The 25,472-nt window shown below is 39.9% G+C and overlaps 1 protein-coding gene across 4 annotated transcripts in view; it reads left to right on the forward strand.

Annotated features, from left to right (window-relative positions):
• Positions 1 to 6,994: 6,994 nt before the first annotated feature.
• Positions 6,995 to 25,472, forward strand: part of DIAPH3 (diaphanous related formin 3) — a 198,346-nt gene continuing 179,868 nt past the window's right edge. For 3 of the 4 annotated variants that reach the window (XM_030271637.4, XM_072928486.1, XM_030271643.4), the window contains exons 1-2: positions 6,995 to 7,505; positions 18,700 to 18,732. In XM_030271637.4, coding sequence (XP_030127497.4) covers positions 7,356 to 7,505; positions 18,700 to 18,732 — 183 coding nt within the window. In that variant the 5' untranslated portion in view covers positions 6,995 to 7,355. The remainder of the gene's footprint in view (positions 7,506 to 18,699; positions 18,733 to 25,472) is intronic. The other variant, XM_030271652.4, reaches the window with a different exon arrangement.

Here is a 25,472-nt window from a genome sequence, read left to right on the forward strand (position 1 = left end):
CATGACACTTAGACCATTCACAATTTATATCACCTGTCAGCCTTGGCCTAGTCACTTCAACTAAAGTTAGAACTGAAGATAATTTGGCCCATAATTAAATTACAAACCTGAACTTTATAATAATGTAGTATGCAATGTATCCTAAATAGTGCCACAAATCACATCTCAAATATCCTCATAAAGATCCATTTGATGAACTGTATAATGGACTTCTTTACTGTTTTTTTTCCCATCTAGGCAGTAACTTGAAGGAGGTATATTAGATTTCCTCAGATGAATGAGAAGGTAGCCTAAAATATTTTGTGAGAAATTATTAGCAACATGTAATCCACAATAAATTAATGAAACAAACTACTTTCCTACTTCTTATAGCCTCATCTTTTACTGAGTGACTTTGAAAGCTTCAAGAAGGAGAGTGGTGCTATTCAGACCACAACTATTTCTGAAAGTCCTTACATTCTAACTAAAAGAGACAGAAAATGAATCCATTGCATGTTAAATTTAATTTGAAATTTCAAAAAGGTATGACTGATATATCTATAACAGGACTGTGACATATGCTGTCCTCAAGAATGCCTTTCATGTCTGTCCATTCTGGAGTAATGACAGCTATACCTGCAGGTTCTATTAAAACCTGTAAGATCTTGCTTTGTTGTTTTCTTCAGTAAAAACTCTCATGTTATAAGAAAAAGTTTCTGGTTTCCAAAAGTATTTCTACTGGTAACAGAAATGAATTGCAAGAAATAGGACCATAATATTTTCCTGGAATACAACCATAATACTTTTTATATAAGAAAGGGAAGAAAATAAGTTGTTGCTGAAGACTCTAGTTCAGATATTTTTAAGAAACAAGAAATATATGTGCCAAGAGGTCTGTGCCAAGAACAGGTTTACCAACACTGTGATTGAAATGGCTCAAAGATGCTTGCCTTTACAGACTATTTGCCATACCAGGCAAGACAGCATTTTCTTTAATTATCTGTCCTGTCATAAGTCCCTCTCTACTTTTGCCTAAAATATGATACAAATATTAACTAGCACACTCTACTTGTCTTCCAGGGTGCCAATGAATGATGGCAAACAATTGTTTTGAGTACTTCCAACTGTACATAGCATGCTGGGCAGTCAAGACAGATGAGAGCAAGAGCAGGGCTTTAGAAGAGATGCATCATAAGACAAGTGGCATCCTACATTCTTAAAGCATCACATGAGAAAAATGATCTTGTCAGCAAAGAAGAAACCAAGGAATATCAAAGAAAATTACTATTTTCTTAGCACTGTCTTGGTTTAAGACAATTTAAAGAAGTGCATTCTCTAAGATGTTACCTCCCTTTCTACCAATTCCTTTCTACAATAAGCAATGAATAGGAATCAATGTAAATGAAAAAATAACTATTTGCTAACATGCAAAACAGCAACAGGCAAAAAATAACAGTGAATAATCACTAGATAGAAAATTGCTAAATCTCACTAACTCCAGAGGAACAAAGAAATACTCAAAATGTTTTCAAATCTCTTGCAAAATGGTGATCCCCACTGCTGACTACATCTGGGGAGACAAAGGGAGAATGGTGCCTTCCAAGGGCGCCAATGTAACACCTCAGTTATTTGATTCCAGGATTTAACCAAGGTTCTTTTGCTCTGGGTAGGCACAAAGGAGACAGTCCCAACCAGATATTCTTAAAAGGTAAAAAAATACACAAAAGTTTACTGGCAAAGCATAGGAAATAAAAGCAAGAGTAAATGCAACATAAGATCACTTATCTCACAACAGACTTAGCCTGGAGAAAACATTTAAAACCACTTGATGTTATGTTATGAAATAAGAGAGTTAGAAGAAGAAAGAGAGAAAACCAGAAAGGCAGGAGAGGTATAGAAAAACAGTGATAGTTCTCAGCTCCTGGGTTGCAGTGATGTAACCCCCCAAAGAGGGCAGGAAGGCTAAAAGCCAACAGGCTTGCCCTGTGGTCAGGCTTCTTAAAGCCTTGGCCTATCCAGGGCTCTCCTCCCAATGGGACTGGTGGTCTCTCAGCCACTCAGGGACTGGGTCAGGCAACACTGAGGCTGCTCCATCGTGCTCTGACTGACAGACACTGTGGGGCTGGTGGGTATCGGGGATACGGCACCAAAGCAAGCTCTGACCCACCCGCTACCACACATTCCGAGCTTCCCAAGATGTCTTGAAACAGATTGCTTTTCCAGTCTTTGACAGCCTACCACGGGTGATTGTGTGGTCCGTTGTAAAGACGTTTGAGGGAGTTCCACAGACGGATATAAGCGAGATCTCTGTTGGTTGCTCTTGGGGGATGAGGTTTATTCAGGATGCAGAAAGGCCCTGCCTCGTGCTGTGTAGCAGCACGTGGCTGGGCCTGAGGTGATGGGGGAGGGGAGAGACAAAGGGGGGAGCAGGGACTCCCGGAGAAAGTTCCAGGAGGAGAGGGGACGATCCAAGAGGGCGTCCGGCCCCCCGGAGACCCCTTATCAAGGGGGGCTTTGAGGTGGGCTGGAACAGGACTTGGGCCAATGCGGTCACAGACACTTGATGGTTCAGGGGAGGGTTACAGGTGTGGGGTGAACCATACATTCTGGGGGGTGAGATGGAACAGTCCATTTGACCTTTGGACCCCTCTGTAAGTGAGGGTTATTGTCCAGCCAATAAGGGGTGTTATATTCATCCTGGCTGTAGTATTGTGGTTCTCAATCATATTTATCTACCCTTCCCAACAGTCTGTGAAACAAAGGGAGAAGATGTTGGCAAAAAGGCCTCTCCCAGGAAGGTAGCAAACAAAAAGCCAACTGCCCAAAACAACCCCCTCTGAAGCAGAGCCTCCACCTTCAGCAAACATGGCCAGGCACAAGAGCAGGTTGGCTCAGGTGCCCCAGCCTTGTAAAGGGATCAGGGGACCGGCATCTCCCAGCTGCCCTCCAATTGCAGCTCTTGCCGTGCTGGGTCTGAAAAAGACAGTAACAAGTTTCGGATAGAGATATAGAATATACTAACATTCTGTGTTACCCACGACAAGCATTTAGCTTAAACTCAGTTCTCAGAATCTCTTTAAACACATGCGTAACCAACAGAAGTTATCCTGATCATGAGCTTAAGCAAAGGAAAAATTCAATCATTTAAGAAGACTATTAAAACCAAAACTCCTTTTTGTCACATTTTAGTAGACTTATAATTCTGTAAGCTTATACAACTAAGTTCATAACCATAACCATATATCAGAAAATGCCTAATACATTTTTCTCTTGTAAGAACTTAAGGTTAGTGTCGTATTAGTTGGCAAATTTTCAGTTCTTTCCTTTTTCTGATTATCATGATCTTCTAGGATCCCCAATGGGGAAGAATGATGTGCAGAACTCCAATGATTTTAGAAGGCTAATTAATTACTTCATTATTCTATATTATACTATAACTATATTACACTAACAAGAACTATCACTAACTAGTTATAAAAACCATGACTCTCTCCTGAGAGTCCCAACACACATGAGGATAAAATTGGTCCATGAATCCAAACAACCATCACCAGAATCCAATCTAGCAATCACTTTGGGTAAACAATCTACATACCACATTCCACATGGGCACAAACACAGGCACAGATAAGAATTGTTTTCTTCTCTCTGTGCTTCTTCAGAAAAAAACACTGAGAGAGAGAATTATATCTCTCTATTCGGAGGATGTGAGTGCCACAATTTTTAGCAATGGATTTTCATTTTTCCCAGTCTATGCTAAAAACAGAATGTAGAGATGACATATACTACTACAGTTGCAATGACACTGACTAAAGGACAATCAAATTATGTGCAAAAAAGCCAAAATAATTGTTTGTTTTACAGGAAATAAAACTAAAGCAACTTTTTTCAATAAAACTATAATTAAATTATTTGAACAGAGTATGAATTTTAGCAAACCTGTAACATAAATTTGTTAATTTATTAGTATGATAAACTTACAGCCATGTTCCTTAGTCAACTTAATAGGCTAGGCTAGACTAAATGAACAATTTGAGATTTTATCTCCCCATTATCCTAATAATGAAATAATATGTTTTGCGAGCCACCCATGTTGTGAAAATTAAGTAAGATCTTATCTACAGGTTACATTTAAGGATATTACATTGCAATAATTTTAAAATAATAATGAATAAAAATATAACTGTTAAAAGATTTTCTTAGATAAAACAAGCATCAGTTGCCTCTATACACGAGGACAGGCCATGTTTTTCTAATGTAATTTCTATTTGCCTTATGAGTTAACAATCACATATCTTTTTGTAACTCCTGTATGAACCTTTTGAATAAGCTGGTAGGAAAGGTATAAAATACATATTCAATTGGTACAATGTACAAATAGCTATGCAAGTTTGAGGGATTTGGGTGAGAATCGCCTAGAATTGGGGCTTTCCATGGGAGAAAGATGATGCCATTTTCCTGAAAAGACATGTGTCATTTGCTTGTCTCTGCCAAGCCACAGGAACTGAGGATAGGAAGGTTTTCCTTGTTAGCATTCTTAAATAGAGTAGTATTAAACTTGTGTGCTTGCTTTGTAAAAACAACAATATTGCTAACAAAATCCTTCATAACTTTTATGTGACAGGCCAAAAGGATGAACCTCATGAAAGAACAGTTAATTGACTGCTTTATCTTCTTATTATAGGAAAGAACTAGATGTCTCCAGATGAAATGTGGACAACTGCCTAAACACAGCAAAGGCCAGTTTTGAAATACTTTGCACAGGAATATATTTGAAAAACTGCCTCTCTGGAACAATGAATATTAGGAGGATATTCTATTTTTTTTTAAGTCATGAATCACAATATATTAAAAAAAAATAAAAGAGACATGGAATAGGATGCTAAAAGCCTAAATGAATCCATTTAGTCTAAAGGAACTATTTCTGCAAATGTCCATGGGTTAACTTTATGCACTTACTTTGTCTCAGACTTTCATATTTGAAAAATTCTCATTCCAGAAAAAAAATAATGCAAAATGGTCAAGCTATTTGCATGCCCCAATCTGCATGCTATGACTAAGCATGTCATAGCTAATGTCTTTGCACAATTTTAGTATTAGTGATGCATTTCTTTCTCACAATTTTTTTCCTCAGTCATGATTAATCTTAGTAAACTGAGCTGTTGCAACAGTGTTTCTGTGAAACACCTAACAAGCACAAGAGGGGCAGTATAAAATAATTATGATAGATCTAGAGTACTAACATTTACTTTTGGCTTAGTAAAACTGTCTGATAAATTATTCCCTTCAGTGTTTCTCTGTTATTGCAACACAGTACCTTGAAAGTGATATATTGGCACAAGCCATTGTGTAGTACCACAGTGCAATTAGGAGGTCCATTTAAACAGTTTTATCATACGCACACATAGCTTGATTAATTTTCTAATCAAATGTTCCAGGAAATCATTAACCATGACATTAAACACTGTTCTGCTAATTATACTCTCCACAAAGAATTCCAATATAAATTTACAAAACATCTATAGAAAGGTGCCAAAGGATGAACAGTTTAACGCATACGAATAATTACGGCATCTACTCTGCGTGGCCCCACAGCTCCTCGCCCTGCAAAGGTTGAGTCTGGGGCTGAATTCTGCCATGTTTCACCAGAACTCTGTGTACTGGCAGATGTTACATTTTGTAGGTCACTGCCTGTGTAAGAGATGGTGAAGGACTGAATGACAGAAAAGAAATTCTTCTGTTTTAGGAAATACTCTAGAGATATAAATGCTGAGTATTAGCCTTTTCTTAATGATCCCTTACACTGAGATTTGGAAATAGATTTTCCCCTACATAAGTCTCCAGTTTGCATCATTATTCTAACTACTCTTAATTTAAAATAAAGATAAATGCAAGGTATTGATTGTAGTAATGAGAATTCAATTGCCTTGTAAACCATATGCAATTTGCTAGTTTACAGCATAATGAAATCTCTATTTATGTATTTTCCCATAAACCACAGTGTCTTGCAGGTCTTTCAGTGATGGAAAACAACAGATTGCATTAAACAAATGCAGACTGTAGGTACACCTGTTCTTTTGGCCTTGGCAGCACAGTTAATAGCTCCTCCACACAGACTGTGTCCATCACAAACCAGAAACTTGGGCGCAAGAGGATGATGGAAACACTGCCACGGTTTTGGACAGGGACTATGTTTCTTCTGTGTCGTTCTGCCTTAACCCAATAACGTCAAGTTGGTATAAAAGTAATATGAGAAGTATTAATATATAACATATATATGTATGTGTATAAATATGTATGTATGTTTTGCTCTACACAGCTACCAGAGAAGAGGTTCTAACGGAGGTAAGGACCAGTCACTACTGTGGCTGCAGTGGAGACCAGAGGAAATGGCCTAAAATTGAGACAGGGGAGATTCAGATTAGATATTAGAAAATTATTTTCACTGTTCAGATGGGCAGGCATTGGAATAGGTTGCTTGGGGAGGTGATGGAGTCACCATCCCTGGGGGTGTTTTAAGAGATGGTTTGGATTTTTGGACTGGATGATCATAAAGGTCTCTTCCAGATCCGATGATTCTACGATTCTATAAAACAATGTATATTTACATGTCAACGTCAGTGCTCTACTTATCTGAAAAGGTCATGTAGAAATAGATGAACCACTTTTCACTTGTTAAACAACCGCTTGGGGTACGGAGTCGGAATTTTTAACAAAGCCACTTGTTGGAAATCGGCATCCTAGGCCAAAGAGGTGAGGGACACGCCCCGTGACCAGATCCCGAACAGACGGGATGCAGGGAAGACGGGATTTGCACGGTAAGGAAACAAACTCTCCCTTCCTCTGTGTGGGCGTGTGCACCTCGGAGGCGGCGCTCCCTCAGCCCTGCGGGACCGTCCCGTTCCCCGCGGGGCCGGCGCGCTCCGGCGGGGCGGGGCGGGGCGGGGCGGGGCGCGGCGCGAGCCGCTGACTCACCGGAGACGGGCACCGCTCCCGCCAACCGGGAGGGGCCGCTGCGGCCGCGCCGGCGCGGATTGGCCGCGGGTTGGGCGCGGCGGGCGGGCGGGGGCGGCGCCGGCGGTGGCGGGACGGTTCGGACCGCGGGACGTTGCCGCGCTCCGCCGCCGCGGCCGTTGGGAGCGCGCGGCCCCGCGCGGCGCGGGCGTGGCGGGATTAGCGCTGCTCCTCGCTAAATCCTGCGCTGTGGCCAGGCCGCGGCTTTAGCGCTGAGCCCCGCTCCTCCCCCCGAGCGCCCTGCCTGCCCGAGCCCAGCTAAGCCGCGCTAATCGCCGGCGCCCAGCTCGGCCGGGGCCGCTGGGCCCGATCGTGGGCAGCGCTCCCCCCTGCCCGTCGCCCTTCCTCGCCCGTGCGCGGCCATGGAGCCGCCGCGGGCGCGGTACTGCGCCCCGTCGTCGCCGCCGGGTCGAGGCGGGCGGGAGAACAAGGGGCTCCGTCGGAAGGGCCCGCCGGGAACCGGGAGCGCCGGGGGCCCCGAGGAGGCGGCGGACAGCAGGAAGCCTAAATTCGTAAGTACGAGCCGGTCCCGCGGCGGGGGTGCCCGAGGAGCGGGGCCTGGCTGGGCCGTGCCGAGGGGGCCCGGCCGCGCGGTGACTTCCCCGCCTGCCACTCGCCGGCCCCGGCCTGGGGCCCCCCGAGATCGGGACACTGAGTGGCAATGCTTGGCGCCGTCCAGTTCAGCCGGGCTTCGAAGGCTCATCCCGCCTTGTCCAGCTCGCCTCTTGCTTGTTCGTGAGAGGATACAGCAAGTTCATCACAAGGGTTCATTTCCTTTACTTGCTGAGCGACAGCTGTGGTTGCAAGGGGAGTACAACAGACTTCCAGCTCTTAAAAGGTGTCACTTCTAATAGGACTGCAGTGTTTGTTTTGTTGTTTTTTTTGTTTTTTTTTAAACTTTAGTTATATAACTCTACAGTGTAAAAATGGTCTTCAAATTTAAAGGACATAGTAAAGTTCTCTTCTGTAGGCCTGCTTTTACACTGCAGATCAAGAAATTGGGAAACTCAAGATGGCTTATAACTGTTCATGAGACAATGTGTCTGCAAGATGAGCGCTAACCAAAGTGCACCCAGAAATGTCCAGTTTTTTTTGGACATGATGAAAATTCCAAGCATTAGAGTTGGGACCAATATATATTCTACAGGCCTTGTATCCACAGAATCAATTGGGTTGGAAAAGACCCCTGGAATCATTGAGTCCAGTCTATGACTGAACACCACCATGTCAACTAGACCATGGCACCAAGTGCCATGTTGAGTCTTTCTTTAAACACTTTTGAGGATGGTGACTCCATCACCTCCCTGGGCAGCCCATTCCAATGTCTAATCACCCTTTCTGTGAAGAAATTCCTCACTGTGTCCAGCCTAAATGTCCCATGGTGTAGTTTGAGACTGTGTCTTCTTATCTTGTCATTGGTTGCCTGGGAGAAGGGGCTGAACCCATTTGGATACAACCTCCTTTCAGGGAGTATCTGCCACATGCAGAGGAAAAGCACCCCATGCTCATATTTAGGTGATGCATGTTGATCTTTGTTCAGCTGTTCCTGAGCCCACCTGCTCTAAAATGTATTTATTACATAATTGCAAGAGAGATACCATAACACTTACCTTAGACTCTTGATTCTAAGGTGTATTTATATAGCATTCAGTATTTGAGTGTCTGGCACCTGTGCACAGGTTCAGAAAAGTTAGCCAATAAGCAGTATCAAACAGGCTGGCCAGACCTGTTCTGGAAGGTCATAACTTGCTCCTGGAATATTCCTATTTGCTGCAATCTTTTTGTATTGTGGCTGCAGAGACTGCTGTTTGAGCCATGTCCCTGTGCCTTTTCCTGCATGTTAGAAAAGGCATATATGAAACTGACCAAGAGCTATTTGCTTGGCTTCATAAGTGGCTGTGTATCCACTGGGGACATGTGTGTTTTAGTCATGCGGGTGACATGGCTGGACACATGTAAGGCCCCTCACTTGATGAGGCTTTCAAAAGGGCTCATGGTTGTTCCTGTATTCTGAGTTAGATGTACAGGACAAATAGCAACAAGATATTCTCAAGAGATCAAAACCACAAAAAAGACTACTGGCAACCTCAGAAAATCAAAGATCTTTGGCAAAAGGTTTAGTGCAACATTCAATCAACATAAAATACATCTCAAAGCATTAACTTAGCCCATTCAACTTTGCAAACTTCAAGGCTGTTTGATTTTAAAGGAGAAAAAGGAGAGGAAGAAAAAAAGACATAAAAAAGGAACATATAGCTATCAGCTGCTGGGTTCCAGCAGTGCTCAGCTGATAGAAATTTCAAGAGGAGGTAGGGTCAAGACATGTGCTTGCCTTGTGTCCAGCTTTAAATACCCCTTGGCCTTCTGGGGCCCTTCCCCCAGGTGGGACTTCTGTTTGTTTGGCCACTCAGGAGCTGGGTTAGGGGCTCCAGATGCCAGGTGTGCAGCATTGCCTCCTCTGTGCCAGGGACTGGCAGCCAGTGTGGGGCTGGGATACAGGCCCCAGGAGTGGGGTGTTGTGCAGAGCAGGGCATCACCTCACCATGGCAAGGCCCAACCAGCTCCTTGCCCCACACACATGTACGCCAACTCAGTTTTATAGGGTATATAATTGTCTTGTAGGTAGGCGTGGATTTTGATTTTTTTTTTAAATTTTGTCTCTTCCTATTCCCCTGCCCAGTTTCTCTTTAAGCAGGGGTATATGAGAATATCCTTAATTCATGAGAATGTTTTGTCAAACTGCAATTTTCAAAAGCATTTCACCCTAACGATAGTCCTATTTTTCATCTTCAAATAATGTCTTAAAGCAAAGATTTTATCCTTGGATGTTGATAGAGACTGAAGAATTATGGATTGAACATGGATTGTATTCTAAGTATGCCATTAACTCACTGGCTGACCTTATTGCTCTCTACAATTAGAAGGAGGCTGTAGTGAGGTGGAGGTCAGTGTCCTCTCCAAAGTAACAAGTGACAGAACAGGAGGAATGGGCCTCAAGTTGCACCAGGTTTAGATTGGGTATTAAGTGAACTTTCTTCGCTGAAAGGGTGGTCAAGCTCTGCAAGAGGCTGCCCAGAGAAGTGGTTGAGTCACCATCTTGTAAGGTGCTGAAAAGATGTGTAGAATGTGGCACTTAAAGACATGGTTTATTGATGGACTTGGCAGTGTTTAGTTTATGGTTGGGACTTGATGATCTTAGAGGTATTTTCCAACTTGACTTCTTTGCATCTTACTCTTTCTGTAATACATCTTCAATGTAATTTTAATAGTTAAATTAGTTTTGTGTCAGAATGTGTAAAGCCTGGCTCTCATGCCTTTGGGCTCTCTGTAATCCAGTCTTAGATTTAGTTTATGCCCTTTTTTCTGTTTCGGGTACTTAAGAGTGCCATACCTCATTTATCTCAGTTATATTTCTATCTGTGTACATTTGTCAAATTAAAGTAGCTGTTAGATTTATTGACCTTAAGTAATACAGATTATGCGAGTGTAATATCTCTCAGTGTTCAAGGCTTGAAAATAAGTTCCAGGTTGGACCCTTCCAGTCAATGGAGCATATTGATCTGTCATAGTAGATATGCTAATCTGAAAAATAATTTGATTCCCTGACAAACCTTGAGGTGAAATTGGATTGCACATTAACAAAGGTGACATCATTAACATGCACCTCCTCTTTTTTCTCCCTTCTAAAGAAAATTTCTTTTTTTAACTGAGGAAAATACTGTTTTTAAAAACCCACTGCATATGAGGTGTGGAGCGGGGAGAAAGAGGCATTGGAATCAGCCACTATAACTGCTTAGCCCTGCCAAATGAGGCCTTCAAGGACTCTTTTTGAATAAACTAGCTTCTCAGAAGTGAATGAGTTTTAAGCCTCAGTTGTCTCAGTTCTTTTGCAGAATCATTTTACATACTTTTTTTGAAGGAGTGATGGTTCATTTTGAAGCACATACCAGCATGACTTTGTTCAACAGGTCCAAGTTTTTAGAAGAGTGGGGCTATTAAAAGGGTAAAAGAATTTCTGTGGTACTGTGGTACTTCAGCTTATTGAAAGCTCATGCTTAACCCCCTTGTGGTTTAGGACCTTGTAAAAAGAGGAAATCTACCGAAGGATGGCAGATATTTTACCTGTTCTCTGTATATACATTGACTTAGCAAGAAACTTCTGAAATCTGCGAGGGCAGGGTGGGGTAAAAAGCAATTGTTTGCCACTTCCTCTCCTTGATTCCCCCCCTCACCTTAGAAATGTTTGGAAATCATTGCAGTGAGTGCTATATTATGTGACTTCCAACTGCACTTTACAGATACTCCATATTGTAGACACTGGTCTTCAAAAGATCAACTTCAATTTCTAGATCAAATAAGAGGTGTTTCTATTAATTTCAGTTTACCATTGACCTGACTTCAGTGACTTTCAGGGTATGTTCTTGATTAAGTTCTCTATGAAATTTATGAGTCAAGAAGGGTTTGTTTACACCAATCTGTTAAAAATAGACAAATTAACAGTTGCATTTAACAGTGTCTATAAATCAAAGAAAGATGTAGTTAAGAGGAAAAGCACTTCCATTTCTCTGGCATAGAGTAGAAAGGTAAGACCAATCTGTGTCAATATCTTTAATTACAAAGTGACTGAATTATTGCTGCAGTTATGCTGCAGTGTAAGACCTTGAATCTAAATTAGTCTTTTAAAGAAATGATTGCTGAACAGATGTTACCTAAAACACTTTATTGCAGCTTTGTAAAATTGTAAATTCTTCATGCTGTTATTTTTGTTGGCATGAATTAACACTGTGGGTTATGATACTAAATTTTAGTGTTGTGTTCTAGCACTTTGTTATATGATCTTACCTGTAAGCACCAATTTTGAGTTTAACTCATCAATGCCTAAAGAATATCGCTGTGTAGAACCTGTATGTTAAGGTATTTTGCTCCTGATTGCTTTTCAGACTGCTTTTCAAGCAGCAGAGACAGAGTGTGCGATAAAGCCATTATCTAAATGCTGAAGTAGTATATTGGAAATTAAAAGCAAGAAATGGTGTAGAGTTTGTAAATTGGATTTTCAGACTGAGCAAAATTACTGAGGGAATATTGTCACAAAGGAGATCCTAAAGTGATAGCATTTTCTGTAATCATCCAATTAACTTTTCTCTGAGTGTACAGGTTTCCTTCAGTCGTTGATTTGGCCTTCTACTTCTGTTTCTGCTGGAGAATATCCTTTGGGGGAAAAAACAGCTAGTGTTGAATCTGGTTTTGGTGATAATATTAATGGCAATGCATTCTTGCTCACTTTTGAATTTATGAAGGTGCAGAGTTGATTATGTAATTATATGAACATCCCTAGTCTTCGTTTGTCTTGTTTCAGTGTTCAGGCATAAGTTAGCTGGTTCTTCTAAAAGTCATCTTGCTTAAGCCCTCCTTTTTTCCATTTTTTTTCCTCATAGCCACATGCAGACTGGAAGTTCTTTGTAATTTATTAAAGAGTCTATACATGTGCATGGTGATTTGGAGGGGGTGTTATATGTGGGTTTGTTTCTTTGTTTTTGTCTGTAAAAAAGGCAAAATGAATATCCCAAAAGATTGGGACTGTGGGGTTTTAATTTTTTTTTTTGTAAATTGAAGTACTTCAAGGTGGTGGAGGACATTCATGTTAAAATTGTTGTTTAATTGCCTGACATCCTGTTATGTGGCATGCCTAAAACCCCTCTCATATTGGCAGGGGTGTATGGCACTATGCTTTTCTGTCTTCTACTTCCATTTATGATCAAAAAATCATATTTTGTTGGTCTTTCTGTCATACTAACAATGCCCATCTCTGCCAGGCATGATCTGAGTTCAAGTACCAAACAATCTATGTTTAAACAATCTGCTTTCATTCAGAAAGTTTGATGAGCAACATCATGAGCATTGTGCATTGAGCAACAGATGAGCATTGTGCTTATGCCATGGTGAAAAGACCACTTGTGGAGAATGTAGATGCTGCCTGTTTTGTTGGAGTGCCAAAACTCTTAGATGATACAGACTACACTTACTATTGTACTAGGCTTGTCTTCATTGGTTCCAGGCCACACTGACCTGTAGTGCTGGTGGAAAAAATGCTGAAGACATGGGATCAGAGTCCTATGTGTAATGTCATTCTCCTGAATTCTAATCCTGTTTGCCTGAATTGCTTGTACCACACCTAGAGAGAATTTGTCCATAAATGTGCATATGTAAAGATAGGGAAATAGATGTAAAGACACACAAGATCGAACTAGTACTGTTGATCCAATTAAGTGGGATTTGTCATTGCTTTGCTTTGCTTCACGGTCTCTACCTGGACTTGACTGGGTAATTATACAGGCAATCTCTCAAGTTATTACTTTCTATCTAGCAGATGAACTTCAAGTATGTACTGCTGTTTGGATGCATCATCTTGCATATTGATACCTGGGCAACAAGATAATGTTGCCCCATCACCCTCCCTGGTTCACCCCTCTCCTCTCTTTCTTTTGATGCTGAGGCAACGAGATAATGCTTGAGCTATGCAAAAAGCTGTAGCTATGTGGAAAGAAGTAGTTACTTTGTAACAGGGTATGTGAATGAAGCACCTTTTAGAAATCAGCAAATTTAGCAGACAAGCTAACTGCAAAAAGCTAACCAGTGTCTGTTTCATCAGACAAGCTTATAGAGCATGCACAGAGACAGGTGAAAAGTTCATACCCAAGGAAGACTTCTCAGCCTTCATCCAAAACCACCACCAGGAAGCTGATGACCACCTTGTGCAGAAACTGCACATGTGCTACAAGGGCTTTCATAATCATGTAATTAGAAAATATGTTACAATATGAAGGTTAGGAAAGTATAATGTGCACATTAAGTAGAAAAAGTATAAAAGCTTGTACTGTGCAAAGAATGGAAGAGTGAGTCTGTGGTGGAGCTATCCCCCTTATTCCTGGTGTTGAATAAAATATACCTGCTCTATAGGCCTTATGCTATGGAGTACTGCTTTCTTGCCTAGTTTTCAGGCATCAGTATGACAATAAGATTCTTTACTGTGAATGTAGATGAAGCCAAATAGTGTTTGGCTTCCTTTAGCTGAGTGGTGTGAAAGTTCCATCACACGTGTCTTCATCATTTGTGATCTTTTCAAGAGACACAGTACTCTTTCTATCTTGTTGCTGTGCTTGTGTTGTGGAACTCAGCCCTTGCATCCTCTTGTACCTTTCAGCTTCTGTTTAAGACTCCCACTATCCTTGTAGTTTTGCCAGCTCATCAAGAACACTGTACCACATGCTGCACTTGGTACAGTGGATATCTTCTGTCTTATGACACTGGTTATTCAGCAGTATGCCTGAGGGGCATAATCTCCCGTAAGGGGTAATTGTGTCAGATTGCTTGCTTTCTTCAAAAATGATACACCTGTGTATTTCTTTCTCATTGGATTTAGCTTTAAGTGAACTGCTTCTGCTCAATTTCAAAACAAAATGACCTCTTCCTCCTTGTCCTAGACTAAAAACTAAGGTACACTGAGGAGTGCAGTTTTAAAATTTAGTTTATTAAAGTGTTTTTATAGCTGAAAACTAAGCAATGGTGTTTCTTCTGCTTTTCTCACTGTAGGTGCTACTGATAAATCTTTCCTGAACCATCCTAATTGACTCTAATCTCTTTGTGCTTTCATATATCTCTGACTAGAAAACACGTCATCATACTTAAAATACTGATAATTTGTTTTTCAGTTTTGCATATCTACTTTCTACATGATAGACTAGAGGAATACTTGTACATAGCTCCTATGCTTTCAACTCAATAATTTTGTTACTGTGGAGTAGTTCATGGAAGGCTCAGAATAGCACAGAAATATTTCCATCCATTGTGAAGCAGTATTCTGTAAAACCACTTAATGTTTTTAGCAGTGACTGAATATTATAGGAATATTACTTAAGTCATATTTATTCACTTGTGGGCCTGTGTTTAAGGCAAGCTGTTCAGTTGAGCAGAATGTATCTTTTGTGAACTGATGTATCTGAGCCTGGAAATAGAAATATATCCCTGTGGTAGTAAAGCACTCTAGCCTCTACCTGGTATTTATCTGACTCCTAATCTAGTTAGTTTTCCCCTTACTAGAAATGTGTTTGTTTTGTTTGGCCTGTCAAGAATAAAAATATGTTCTTGTTCTTGAGTCACAGCAGTCCTCTATATGCAATGCCATTAAAAGATCCAGTGTGGTAAGATTCTTTGTTGTGGTTGTTGTTGTTAAGACCACAGGTAATGTTCCACATCTCTGTATCCTTGAATGCTATAGAAGACCAGTGAAGCTGTCAACTGACTTTACTTTTGTCCTTCAGAAGAGAAGGACTTGGTGAGGGAGAGGGGAAAAAGAGAACCCCAGTTCTATTTTAACTAACTCCTCTGACTGAGAAGCATTATAACATAAAGTTTACTAAGTAAGTGTTTAGAGGTGTCTTACAGCAAGTAATTCAGCCTTTAGAGTGCTGAAAGGACTGAACATTAGGCTGTAGTTTGCATGGAATTTCTTCTCCTTTATAAAGTCTCTAAATATATCACCAGTGTTGATATTTGGTGCTGGTTAGGTAGATTCTTACTTAAGAACCTGCTTTTAGCATTTGCCTTCAAACTAGACTCCACAACTTTTTATGAAAGAAATGCTGATATTTTTTAGACTTCCATACTCTAGGTATCCAGTACGATGAAGACTTTGAGAGAAGGCTCATATATGTATGTTGAGTTTGTTATACCATGATGGTATCCCTAATTGGTTGTGTGGTAGTCTTTTTTCACTAATTAGTCAGATGACTTGGGTCTGTAATGTGTTCTGATATAGAAAATGAGAAACTTTTCACTTGTTATCATAGTAAATTGCACTGCTGAATTTCATGGCTTAAAAGAAAAATAAAATACTAGCTTGAACTATCCCACTAACTTCTATCTTTTTCAAAGAACATAACCTGAATCTGAAATTGCCTGGTTACCTGCATGATGATGGTGTCTTGTATGAAGCAGTTTCAAAACATCCAACATATGTTCTTAAGTGTAAATGAACCTTATGTTCTTGCTTTCCTGCATTTTTTAGTGGAGTGTGCGTGAATTTGACATGAATCTTGAATTTCTACTCAAAGCATAGAATGCATGTGGTTTTCATTCTAAATAGATTATGTAATCTCTTCCCATGTTAGGGGAGCTCCATGATGTTATCTGTGCATTGCTTAAGGCTTAGTGATTGAAGTCATCTGTATGAAAAAGGAATAAATTTTCTCTAGCTAGTTGCAGTGTCAGACCATATGTTAGTGTTTTCTCTTGCGGTTTTGCTCACTTAAGGATAGAAGTATTATACCAAACCTTTCTAAATGCAAAGTCATGACCTTTTGTAAATGACACCAGTTAAGACTTTTACTGTCTATGTAGATATTTAGCAGAATGGGAAAAGCAAGTTATAAGCCCCAGTTCCATAGCAGTGTGTGGGGCAAAAGTCTGATCTACCCCTGTGGCAGGAGAACACAGTGAGACGACTGGGATACAGATCTTCAGTCTCCTGGCCAGATTGGCATAGTTGTTGTTTTCATTTATTACAAATCCTCACTTATTAGAACATGGAATGGAATTGTCATAAAGGTTCAGTAGTAACCTAGCACCTTTTTTAACAAATTTTTGATAGAGTGTAGTATGTCACTGAATACTCTATTTCCTTGCACCTCATTTTTCTTCTATTTTTAACTTCATAACCATTCATCAGTTTCTTGACACTATTCAGACTAGAGCAATTGTGTGATAATGTTTGACTTAACACAATTGTTCTTAAATTCTGAGGGATGAGCCAGAGAAGATGTCAGAATTAATTGTCACAGTCATAGAACCATTAAAGTTGGAAGCCTCTGAGATCATCATCATTAACCTAGCACCACCACTTTCACTGCCAAACCAAGTGTTGCATCTCTGCATGCCATTTGAATGCTTTCAGGGATGTTGATTCTACACTTCCCTGGGTAGCCTGCTCCAATGCCTGGCTACCCTTTCAGTGAATAAATTTTTCCTAATATCCAAGCTAACTTCCAGTGGTGCAATTTGAGGCCATTTCCTCTCGTCCTATTGCTTGTTAACTGGGAGAAGAGGCTGACCCTTACCTTGCTATAATCTCCTTTCAGGTTGTAGAGAGTGATAGCCAATTATGGTTGACTAGGTGAAGAGTTTCCAAATCTGGTTAATTAGGATATAGTTGTTGACAGTTGCTATAGCTGTTGCCAAGCTGTGTACACTAGGGGAGTCTAAGAGAAGGGTAAGAGTCTATCTCACTAAGTATGTGACTTCACATTCTTGACATTTTCCTGCCAAGTCTGTTCTCAATCTCTTCATATGTGGGAATCCAGGGCTTCCCTCTGGCTGCCCTGGCAGGTCTGGGACCCTGGCAGGGGTCAGAAACCCCCCTGTACAGAGCCCCCGGAGACACTGTCTCTGATCTCTGTCCATGGAAAAGAGTTTTCAATCTTACAGGATGAATTACAAGCTCTGAGTGTTTGATAAGAGTAATAATTAAGTGTGGCACGGGTGCAAAAGTAAAATTTTAGGTTTCTAGATTAGGCGTTCAGAGGGGACAAGATGGAGGAAAATGGGTCTGACTTGTCCTTTTCCTCCTTCTTCATGCCCTCCATGTTTCACTGTAGTGTTGGCATTTTTCTATTGGTTTAGGCTGGGGACACGCTGTTTAACGTAGATGATAGATATTGGCACATTATTGTAAATATAGTACACGTAGTTTCTGGTATATAATGTTTGTAACATCCCACTGAGGGGCAGAGCCCCGCACACTGCCCTGCAGGACAGACCTGTGGCAGGGCAGCAGAACATGTTAGAGATAAGCAAGAATAAACAACCTTGAAAACAGCACAGATGAATTATGGCTTCTTCTTTGGCAACGGGGCAGAAAGACGGAGACTTTCTACAATCTTGGAATCATCAATACCCACAGATTCCGACATTCATAAAAATGATACATGGGATCCCTGCAACACTGACTCATCAGTTGCCAATGTGCTGTGCTGCTCTTTGGTTTTGTGGAAGAGCTGTACATCCTAGCACTTGCTGTGTTTGTGGAGAGCAAGCGCAGCAAGTGTTGGTTCAGAAACTGCTGTTTTGAGTTATCTTGATCAGATTTTTTTTTGGATGCTACTGTTATTAAATGCTTAGTTCAGTTTCTGCTCACAGGTTCATGTTCTGCTTGCTGCAGGGGCATTATTTGAGACTGTTCAACAATGTGAGTACTTTGAGTGTTGCAGCTTGATGGATAGTTTTTAACTTTTGAGGAGCTCTATGTTCTTCTCTTGAGTTTGAAATCTCTGGATTATTTGTTGTTGGTGTCCCCACAGCCATCTTGAGAAGACACATGTCCAGTAGCTGAATTTTGAGCAGGTCATATATTTAGCTCTAAAGCATAATTTAGTTATGAAATATAATAAAACACAACTTGTTTCAAGCTGTGCTTAGTTCATAGTCTTTTGATGTTCCGTTGGAAGATCAAATGGAAGATTTTTTAAAATCTGTATAATTTGCTGTGTGTTATAAACCAGCAAGTTACAACTTGCCAAGAACTTGGTTTATTCAAGTGTCAGGATTCAACACTGTTTAGCTTGCATGTGATTTTGAATAAAAAAACTATAACTGAGCTTTTTTTTTTTTTTTAACTGAACAATTTTGACGTCTGCTTTCCCGTTTGATTTACAGCACTTAAATATCAAGACACTGACAGATGATGTGGTAAGACAACTTAAGTTTTGCTTTGGCTGGGTTAAGCAAATAACCTTACTGCTAATGCAATAGAAATAACCTTACTAATACAAGAAACTATCTTAACTTTGAGGATAATTTAGTTAATTGGCAAAGTTTCACTGAACTGGTAATTATCTGTAACATGATCAGTATGAGTAGCAAAAATGTATGGATGTCTTTGAAGTATGCTCTAATCACAGCTAAATGAGCCTGACACAGGTAATTGTGGCAATCTACATGCAGTATAGTTAAGATATCTGTGATTGCATGTTTACTATTAAAGTTACTTAGGCTGCATGGCTAGCTTAAAATAAAATGTTTAACAAAGTAACATTTGCTTGTGGAATTCATTAATGCTTGTTCAAACCACCTTAAGTATATTCAGTGTCATGCTTAATACAGTGTTTCTTTCTTTTTTTTTCTTTTTTCTTTTTCTTTTTTCTTTCTTTTTCTTTCTTTTTTTTTTCTTTTTCTCTGTCTTTTTCTTTTCATCTCTGAGCCCTGAGTTTCAGCCTAATGTTCTCTGTTTAGCCAGGCTGGTCTTTTTCTCCACTGGGTTTTCTTAGAGCATATGGGGACAGCCTGTTTCTGTATCTTTAAAATTTTCCTTATTAAAGTATGCTCAGCCTTCCTGGACTTCTTTACTCATCAGAATTAATTCCCAAGGGACTTTGTCAATCCATGTCTTAAAAACTCTAAAGTCTGCCTGCCAGAAGCCCAAAGTGGCGGTTCTGCTGGTGCCCATCCTTACTTTATTCAGAATTGAGAACTTTAACAATTGTGTGCTTCCACTGCCCAAAATGGCCACTGTGCACACCATTTCACCCACTAGTCCTTCTCTGCTCACAAACAACAGATTTACTGGGACAGCTCCCTTGGTAGGTTGGGAGGGGATTCACCTGGCACCCCAAGCAGGGGTCTCTTATGTCCCCTCCTGCCTGTTGGGGTGATCTTCCACTTTCTGAGATGCAGTTTACTGGCATGCCTGACTCAGTGTTGGCAGAGGGGGGACAGTAAGACTCAGAAAGGTTAACTAAACCTGCATATTAACAGAATTTTATTAAAAGATATCTTATGGAGACAAAAAAGAAAAGCATGCTAAAATTTGTTAGAACATCAAATTATACTGATTTCATAGCAACTGCTTTAAAGATTAGAAAGGCTGTATAATTTTCAGTATATAGAGAAATAAGATTCAGAGTGAAATATTGTCTACACATTTAGGATGTGATTGTGCACAGGTCTAAATACTATACATTTTAGATTGGTAAAATAATCTCTGAGATTGAGTTTATTAGGAATAAGAAGTAATTTTATCAAAGGGATTCTTCTGTGTATCTTGGTTTATGCAAGTCTTACTCTTCCTAAAAGCTCTACTGCTAGCAGTGGAATTTCTCACATACTAAGAAGTTAATCTTGTAGAGCAATTTGACTGTCAGAGAAAGAATATATTTTTTAATCTTCTGGAGCTTCAAGGAGGAAAAATATGTTAAGAGGTCTTTGACTCAGAGTATTGGAAGTAACTTCTTTGATCTTTTGAGAAGTATTTCTGCTGGTTGCTTTAAGTTCTGAAGATACTGAAATGAATTTTTGCAACCCAGTTCATAGTGTCGGTTCCCTATCCAGTAAGAATAATAATTATTTCAAGTGAAGACACAGGATTTGTTCCACTTTGTATTCTCCTTTTGTTCTTTCCTATGTTGTTAATATTCCCCTAAGCCTTTGTCAGCATCAGGGTTCTACAGCAGACTTTCATGACTGAGCTGTTGGCTTCTGTGACTAAAATGACTGGCAAAATGTCTGGGAGACTGAGTTATTCTGTAGCCCTTGAGCAGATTTTCTAGATGTGAAAAAATGTGTTTACTGAGTATATAAATAGCAGGCAGTCAAAAACGTTAACTTGAAGTTAAAGGGTGGCAGTACTTTTTGTCCTACATATCTATAAGGCAGAGCGGGAACACACGGAAAAAGAGCAAAAAACTATAAGCAATACTCTTGGCTTTATGCTTTCACTCAGGAACGGAATATTTTATACCCGTATATATTTCATATCAGAACTCTGCTAAGACTGTGCTTAGTGATCACCATCAGTATCTTGATGGCCCATATATATATATATATATATATATATTTATTTATTTATTTATTTATTTATTTTTATATATATGTGAATGTGTGTGTCTCTTCATGAGACTGGGAGTGAAAGAAGAAAGGTTGTTCAGTAGTTCTAGTAATGTATTTTAGGTTAAACCATAATAATTCTGTAATGCTATGTTTTCATGATAAGGTATCAGAAGTTGTGTCCTCGGGAAGGCAACCTATGAGGAAAATACCTTTGTCAGGGACCAAAGACTGGTCTAAGGCCTGACCTATTTGGTCTGTGATTGTGCATGTCAGCAAGATAATGTAGAAGAAGAATTTATTGTTAGTTGGTAGAACTAACCTTCAGAAATGAAACTGTATCAGTGGAATTAATTCTTTGAAAGGGGAATAATAAAGCTGTTGTTGGCAAGGAGGTGTGATCATGGGCTGTTGAGAGTTATTCTCATACACTGGCCCCATGTGAGATGATGTTGAAACTGGCCACTCCTGAGGGGGAGGTATAAGAGTGGAGGAGAGAGGATGACATGATGCACACTGTTTTTATCAGGGGGATGCCCTGAAGGTGTGCTGACCTCCTGCCTCTCCCAGTCAGGAGCTATGCTCTACCTCCTTCTCCTGCTCAGCATCTTCTCCAACATCCAGGGGTTGGTATGTATTTATTGCTAACACGACTAATAAAATTGGCTTGCTTTGCTATTCTGACTCTGTCTTGAGTTTTTTGTGTGCAGGCATCCTACTGAACCTGTAACAATACCTTTCTGCATCTTTCTTCCTTCCCCCTTTCATTCCTTCTCCTCCAGACGGCTTACAGTAGCCTTTGGGAATTTTAAAGATTTTGAATAATCTTTGAATACCCTTGAAACCAACATGATCCTTTTTCTTGGAGCCAGCATGTTATTGCGTATGGTTCAGGTCTTGCTTAAGATCAGACTTTTAATTAGGAACATCACCTGGACATATGCCCAAAAGATGGATAGTTTGGAGTGGAGGAGTGTGTGGGACTGTATGGGCTGGTGTCTAGGGCAGTGGTCTGTGCTTGCACTTTACCCCTAGCAAGTGCATAATCCAGAAAAACTAGTAAAAGTTTTGGCCTTGGAAAAGGTGTGCTGTCACCCTAGCAACCCAGGAGGACCCAAACCACTGCAATGTGTTGGGGCCTGGCCCAGGCCTACTGAGCCATGCCCAGCACTGCCCAGTGCTCTCAGGAGGGAAAGAAGGTCTCTGAATCCGACAGCGAGACACCAACCCCTGCAGCTGCTCCAGCCACCGTGACAGACACTGTGGTTAGTTCAAGCCTGATGACAACAGTGCCACTGAAGCAGAGACAAAAACATATGCTGGTGTCACTTGCCCCTGTACACAAGCAGAAGAAATGTATATGAAAGTAACCCTTCAAAAAAGATTTAGCAAAAGCAGTCAAGGAGAACAAGGAGGTTGGAGAGAGTGGAGCAGGTGAAGGAGCAGGGCCATCACAAGGGCCATTTTCAGTGCTGTTACTAAGGCCATCCCTTACAGTGATAATGTTTTTTTTTACATGCATGTGCTGGATTTAATTTTTGAGGAATTTCTTGATATAGGAATAGGTGATTTGATGTGTTAATTAAGGGAGAGATGAGGGAGGCAGGGTGGCAGTGAAGTAACACCTTTTATTCCTGCATGCATAGCAGCTCTGTTAGTAGGTGATATCTTGATAAGGTGTAGTGCCAAAAATTATTCTAGCAGTAACCCATTGATTCCTGCATTATCGTGTGTAAGTTCAATATAAGCTCTTTTGTTATGGAGGATGGTATAAGAAGTCATCACAAAGATCAAAATCAGAGCACAAAAAGATTTACTTTCTAGGGACCTGATTAGAAAGTGTGATGAGCCAGAAAGTTTGTATTGTGGATTTCTGTGTAACTTTCATTTTTCAGGGCCATGGTGTAGGCATAAAATCACTTTCTTATTTCATGGGCTCTCAGTGGAATAATAGTCAACCTGTGAAATAAACCAATAAAACCTTGTCATTCTTCCTTGATGGTTGCTTAATTTTGGCTCATACAGATATTTTTCTTACTGTCCTAGAGCACTGTTCCTGTGTGCATCTATATGTATCCATTGATAAAATAAATACAAAAAATTAGAAAAGATGCAAGGTCAAACCTGCTTTAAACTCGAGTAAAACTGTATCAAAGCTAAGCTTAGCTATAGCCTGTTGGTTAGCCTCATTTAAAATGTTTTGGTGTAACATGGAAGATTATTGACCTTTTTTTTTGCCATTTCCTCCTCTATGCACTTGGATCGCCAGCAGCATCAGTGGTAGATTTCATTACACACAAGCAATGAAATTTCTATTCTTTCTGTATAGTGCTTTCTGTGGACCATGAAATTATTTGCCTGTATGGAATACTGAGAAGTATTAACTTTTCTGAAGCACTATCAATGTATAATTCAAAAGGGAAGCATATGTAGAATATCCACACTCTACTACTGTGCAAATCTTGTGAATTCCCTTTTATTAATGTATGTGAATCTTCTTTTTAGACTGCATTGTTTTAAATTATTTAAAGTAATTTAAAGTTTGACACATCTTTAAATGTCTTTATAATCTTATTATCTCAATTTGTCTTAAATGTTCTGTCTGATCAAATATATTCCAAGATGTGCTTTCCTCCTCTAGGATGAGTGGTATAGGATTTGGTTAAGATGGGGAATATTAATGTTACAGTGTAATGTATAATGATGCAAAACATTTACTATACATTCAAAAGAAACTTAAAACTAAAACATAAACTAAAAATGGGAACAAGGGAAATATCTCTTTTCAAGGAGGACTAGGCTCTTCTCCCTGAATAAGGGCTGTCTGTTTCTACAGACCTCTGGGACTGCATGTGATATTTCATGGTAGTTCTGCCCTGACCAGGACTTCTGTTGTGGCTGCTGTGTGTAGCAGGAGAAGGAAGAGGAGACACTTGGGGAGTACAGACTGTAAAGAAGGGACTGAGATTTTTCAGGAGATACTGGAAAGGGAATTTAGGGCACAGCTGTCTTAAACCAAATTTGTTCTCTATTCACTGATTCATGGGTTGAAATCCATTATTTCAGGCAAAGTGTCTTCCCTCTACACCCGTTTCAAGTCTGTATGTGAACCATCTGCAAATACAATGGCTTGTGTCTTAGGTTATGCACTTTATAGTGAAGATGTGGGGGCATGGAGAAGCTACTGGCTAACTCATTTTTAGGAGTGGGCATTTTGCCTTTCATCAGTATTCTGTGAAAGATGTTGCTTGAAAAGACGAGTCTCATATAATAGTATTTTTTTACAATTCCAGTCTAATCACTTCAGTATGAAGTCTGGCTTCATCTCCCCATGCTTTCCATAGACTTCTGATCTTAAAAGCAGGAAGGGAAGTTGCTTTCTAGTCAAGATGCAAGATGGTTTTTGCTACTGATGACTACTACTTCACTTCCAGTGATGTTACCCTCCCTTTTGCTTTTGTTGCATTCTTTGTCTTCCTGGGTCTTACCTATGTAATTATTCCTGTAGAGTATGCTCTTCCTCATTGCCTATTGGTTTGATGTGACACAGAAAAGCCCCATCATCCATGCTGAGCTCTTTTGTGTTTATGCTATATTAATTTTCTGCTTTTGCATGTTCTGCAACTATCTGTGAGTTAGATCTTATGATCTATTTCTATGTTAACCAAAAACTTTCTTTTCAATTTTGAACTGGAAGAATTAGAGTCTTTATATTTCTGTAAGTCTCTCTTTATGAATGTCTCATAGTCAATTCTTGCTCTGACTAGAGTGGAACACTTGTACCAAATTTTTGCTACTGATTTTCTTTGCTCTCTCTGATCTTAATGCCACAGATGCTATAATAACTTTACTTGTCATTTAGTTTGGTAACTGATGTACTTGTCTCAAGATACTTATCTCAAAGATATATTGAAGCCTTAGAATATTTTTGCATAACATTCCAAGACAGAAGTCTGTTGATATGGTTAAAATCTTGTCCAAAATCTCTTATGCATCAAATGTTTCTGTAACTTTTCTTTTATGTTGAGAAGTGTGATGTTGCTACTTGTATCTGTTCAAAATGGTGTTACAAAGATGATGATGTAGCGCATCTCATTATGTGTCCACTGCTTTTGCCTTCTGTTGGTCCTTGCCCACGTACCTTAAAACATACAAGCTCTAGCATGGAAAATGCGTAAAGTTTCACTTAGTAACTCTTGATCAAAAAGTTTGCAAATATCTAACCAGTTAAAAATGCCACAACCCAAACCACTTTTCTAAAAAATGTTTTTGGATCTTGGAAGGGTTAATAAAGCCAGAGCAATTGACGTGTGCTGGGGATTAGTCATAAGGATCATTCATGAAATCATAAACGTACTCTACAAAGCTTTAATAGAGGAGTCAATGGTTTCTCCAAAATGAGTTTCTAAATAATTGGAACAAAGGCACTAAACTTTGTATTACATGATGCAAAAAGAAGTAGAAATAGAAAGAAAATAAATAGAACTATATCTTAGTTATGCTAACTTGTCTTTTAATAAAGAGTAGTTTCTTTGCATGCCTATATATTCTGTAGCCACGTTAGGAGTACAGCTGTTTCTGGGTAACTAAAACCGCTTTAAAACTAT

The sequence above is a fragment of the Taeniopygia guttata genome, chromosome 1, assembly GCF_048771995.1.
Source record: "Taeniopygia guttata chromosome 1, bTaeGut7.mat, whole genome shotgun sequence".
Taxonomy (NCBI): Eukaryota; Metazoa; Chordata; class Aves; order Passeriformes; family Estrildidae; genus Taeniopygia; species Taeniopygia guttata.